Below are 4474 nucleotides of genomic sequence, written 5' to 3'. Positions count from 1 at the left end.
TTTATATTTATATTTATATTTATATTTATATTTATATTTATATTATATTTATATTTATATTATATTTATTTATTATTTATTTTATTTATTTTAACATTTAAACCCATGTATGGCCATGACCTGCAGGTGAATGGCATGCCAGTAGACTGACATTTCATGGTTGAATTAACCTCACTTTCTTCTGAATTGACGTAAACCAATTTCCATTTAAAATCAAGTATAGCCTACCGAATATCATCAGAATTTTACCACTAGAAGGAAAAATTCACTGCGATATAATAAAAAATTATGTGCCAGTTAAATGACGCGTAATTTTATGACATATTTTTTCTCAAGTGAAATACACGTTTACGATTGTATCTTGTATCACGCTCAAAACACCAACCACCAACAATGTAAACAACACACCTGATGTCCAATTCTTGAAATCTCCACACGAGAGTCCCATTGAATCGATGCAACATGGCGGAACCGCGGTAAAATTCAAAATATGCAATTTCACTCCAAATGTCCGTACCAAGTTTGAAGTCGGTTTTTTCGGTTCCAAAGGGAGATTTATGTTTAATAATGATGTTAAAATCTTAGTTCTATATTATGATTAAATGAACATGGGGAATTTTTAATTGAGTTTGCAATTGGAGGGAGTAAGTGTAACTGGAATAGAGAATTTTCGTCAATGGACAGGCCAGGTGACTGACATTTTTAGGAGTTTCTGCATGTTTCCGTTGGATAAGCCACTCCCCAATTAGCAGATTATTGTGCGATACTTCAAATACAATGGCAGTAGTAAACTTTCACAACGCTTGCTTACCCTCCTCTCAATCATGAACATATAACAAGCTTATTGTTAGACAGTAAAAATCGCTATTTATGTAGAAACACCCAAATATGCATTTTTTACTATATCTATTTATTAAATACAATATAAGGTATTATTTGAGGCTTAGGATATAACATGTAATAGAAACTAATAAAAGTTAATACAAAATACTAAATACATATATATGGGCCCCAAATAGCACCAGCAGTTGTATCTATACACAGGTCTGCCGTCATTGCGTAGGTGTGTCTAATTGAGATCTCAAAATCTCGGGTACTCGCAACTCGTGCATTCGCGTAAAAGAGTCACGGTGCGTCTCGCTCCGCGCGTACTTGGTACTCTCTTGATATTGCAATATTACAATACAGTATAATATTGTCCATCTTGTAGAACTTGTTAACTTTTTAAAATTTGTTAAATCTATCGGGATTCTAATGTCTGGATATCTAATGTAAGTTGTTGATGACATCTTTGAATCCAGGAAGGGTAATAAGAAGTTATTTATGAACTGACAGTTCTCCACACTCTTATCTGTAATTAAACAGTTTACATTGAATTCGCATTAATATCGATACGCTAATTTATGTTCGCGTTTTATTGGAACTCATATAAGTTGTTACACAACTTTCAAGATAAGCGGTGCATTATTATTTGAAGATGTCAAATTTTATTCTTGTTCTTTCGATTATTTACCTTTACGATTAGTATCGGTAGGCTCGTGTTCTGGAAGTAACGAGTCGATGGTTGTAGGATGTTTGACGTCAATTAAGGGCGACTTCGCGGCCACATCATTGTCATGTGCAACAATCTTAGATTTACTGGATTCGGTGCTTGCAGGATCCGATATTTTCCTTCGGTTGTGTATTATCTGAAAAAATATCGTTCTTATGAAATATTTAGTGACTTACATGATCAATTCGTGTACAAATAAAACACGATAAATATAAGCGTTTGTGTTGTAATTACTTTAAGGAAAGCTATTTGTCAATAATACAGTGATGTACATATTTGTCGCATAAGACAAATTGCTAGGTGTTATATAAAGGTATTTCGAATTAAATATTACATTTAAACATATCAAATTAAATAAAATTTGAACTTTTAATAAAATGATAGTAATATCTATAAATAAAATATTGCAAATGTTAAGTTAATGAAACATCATCATTTAATCAGATCAAGTAATAGGATAATGAGCATTCACCAAGGGTTGAAGAGAGCGGCCTTCGCCCATATGGTAAATAAATTGCTTTCTACGCCTCGATTCTTCCATTCTTTTACGCTTAGCCTCTTTTGGATCTTCATTTTTTTCTGTTGTCTGAACTCCCGGAAGATATCGCGTCGATTCCTGGTCTGGTAATTGTTCCGCGCGATATTGTTCAGTCGGAGATCGTATCCAGTGCTGCGAAACAGACTAATGTTGCAAATAGCGTGGATTGCTATCGTATTGATGTTCATAGCCGGGTTGAACGGGGACGCCGGCAAGTGCGATACTTGCTAACGAGATTGTCACTGCTAAGAACTGGAATAATTAAGAAAACTTTAAGCAGATTATTCTCAAACAGATGTTCAATATGACAGAAATGTGTTCCCTAAATTATTTATTTAACAATTTAAAATTGTTGAGAGACATTACACACATATTTATGGATTTACTATGGCACATTATTTTGTTAATATAAAAATCGATTTAGAGAAAAAGTAAAATATAAAAGAGAAATAAATATTTTATTATGTATTAATTTCTACAAAATTGCTGCCTAATGACATACATATAGCTTAATTATTGAGAAATTCTAATTCCAGAAGTTAAAGACTCATAAAAATATTAAATAAATGTAAAATATATATCAGAAAAGTTTACTCACTAATCCTCGATGCGAAAACATTGTGTTGCTCTTACAGTTTCACTTGATGGAACTAACGCGATTCCTCAGTGTCACTAACTTTCTGGAGTTGAATAACAGTTAGAAAAACGATTACAGTCAAGAATGAAGTAACAGACCCAAAGCCGAAAACGGTGTGTCGCCTCGCGGCGTTTTTCGCCCTTTTTCGAATATCCGAAATGGCCAGAACCCCCCGCGCGAGAGTCTCACCACTTTCTATAATACGCGTCTTAAGGGGAGAGGTTTTCTAGAAGTTTCTAGAAACGTAGTTTTGGGCCCCATCTGGGCCTCAGCCTATCAACAGCCGTCCGATAACCGTAGGATAAACCAAACATTTGTATTGATTTGAGCGTTCGCTCGGAATTCTGAGCTAGCATGCGTCGTCTAAACCGTTCAAAAATTCCAACGTGCGTCGTCCGAAATTTTAGGATAAAATTTCCGTACGTAACAGTACAAAAGACCGAATTTATTTCGCGATAACGTTTCGTGAACACGGTGCGTGCTTTTTATGTTTTATTTCATAACTTTCAGCGCACTTTAAACGTTTCAGTGCTTTGTTACTTCGACGCGTTATTATACGATGAGTTTACGACCTGCTACAACCGGTAGCCGTCAGCTACGCGTTATTTATCCATTTGAAAGGATCAACGATGCATCGCGATCAATGGATCTTGCGATTACTGTACCATGGCAATTGATTCCGCAAAACATTAGCTGAGGGTTTTGATTTAATGTTCGTTCGATATCTGTTCATCTCTGTAGTTTGCTGAGACTTGCCATTCAATTCTATTCGGACAAATATAACAAATATAGTTCTCTAACCAATTTTTATCGCGTTTCAAACATTGCGATGTTTGCCCCGTCAATAAAAATAATGAAAGATAAACATTCGCGCATGTCATTGAAAGTAGCTTTCCACGGAATCGAGGAAATTATATTTCATCAGAGAGAAATGCACCCGGGGGCGAGTCAGAAATCTCGATCAGTGTTTGCCCTCCTTTTCCGGGATTCGCATATTTTACAGACGTACGGGCGGCTCCTCGATTCCTGCGTTTGGCTCAATTAACTCTCATGGCTAATTGTCTGAAATTGAATTTTCGTTTTATCGCTGTGTGCGCTTACCGGTTACAGCCAAAGTTGGGATTGTTAGTGAAAGTGCTCCGGTGTGTTTATATTCCATGATGAAACTTTACGATTTTGGATATGCAGTCCGGATATTATCGGTTTTCATTTAATCGTGAAACTATCTTCTCATTAATTAACTTATCTAAAGGATATACAGAATAGAAATATAATCGACTCTACTGGCCATTATAATCGCCAAGACAATACGACCACGATTTGGTTCGATTATTGTCATGTAATCTTTGATGCTTATATATAAGAATCTTATTTAAATAATTAAACAATAAGTATGAGATTATACGATCGTGTAAGATATACAATCAAATAAAGGGAAAACGCCGTAATCGGTCAGGACTGGATCTTGCTTGTCCGAATAATATATTAATTCTTGAATGACTTTTTATGTGCAATTCTTTTGCCCTGGCAGACCACGCGCCGTTACTTTCGGACATAACGCAGTCTCAATATATCACCACATGCCTCAGTGGTCGAATTGGTGAGACGCCCGTCACGGAATGAGGGAGGTCCAGGTTCGAATCTTGGCTGGGGTGTTATTTTTCGCAACATTTCTTTTATATTCTCAGTATCCTATCCTCTATATATATATATATATATATATATATATATATATATATATATATAT

The 4474-nt window shown here is 35.3% G+C and overlaps 1 protein-coding gene across 1 annotated transcript in view; it reads right to left on the bottom strand.

The window, feature by feature from the left end:
- Positions 1–1513: 1513 nt before the first annotated feature.
- The window catches only part of LOC112453396 (tryptase-2-like), a gene marked incomplete at its 3' end in the record, with an annotated part of 6493 nt that continues 3532 nt past the window's right edge, over positions 1514–4474 (bottom strand). Inside the window, exon 6 of the mRNA XM_025014176.1 lies at positions 1514–1688. Within this exon, the coding sequence (XP_024869944.1) occupies positions 1514–1688 (175 nt within the window). The remainder of the gene's footprint in view (positions 1689–4474) is intronic.

Source organism: Temnothorax curvispinosus, unplaced genomic scaffold, assembly GCF_003070985.1.
Source record: "Temnothorax curvispinosus isolate PA1 unplaced genomic scaffold, ASM307098v1 QBEX01004293.1, whole genome shotgun sequence".
Lineage (NCBI taxonomy): Eukaryota > Metazoa > Arthropoda > Insecta > Hymenoptera > Formicidae > Temnothorax > Temnothorax curvispinosus.
Note: the sequence above shows the minus strand (reverse complement) of the source record. Positions and strands in the feature narration are given on the sequence as shown.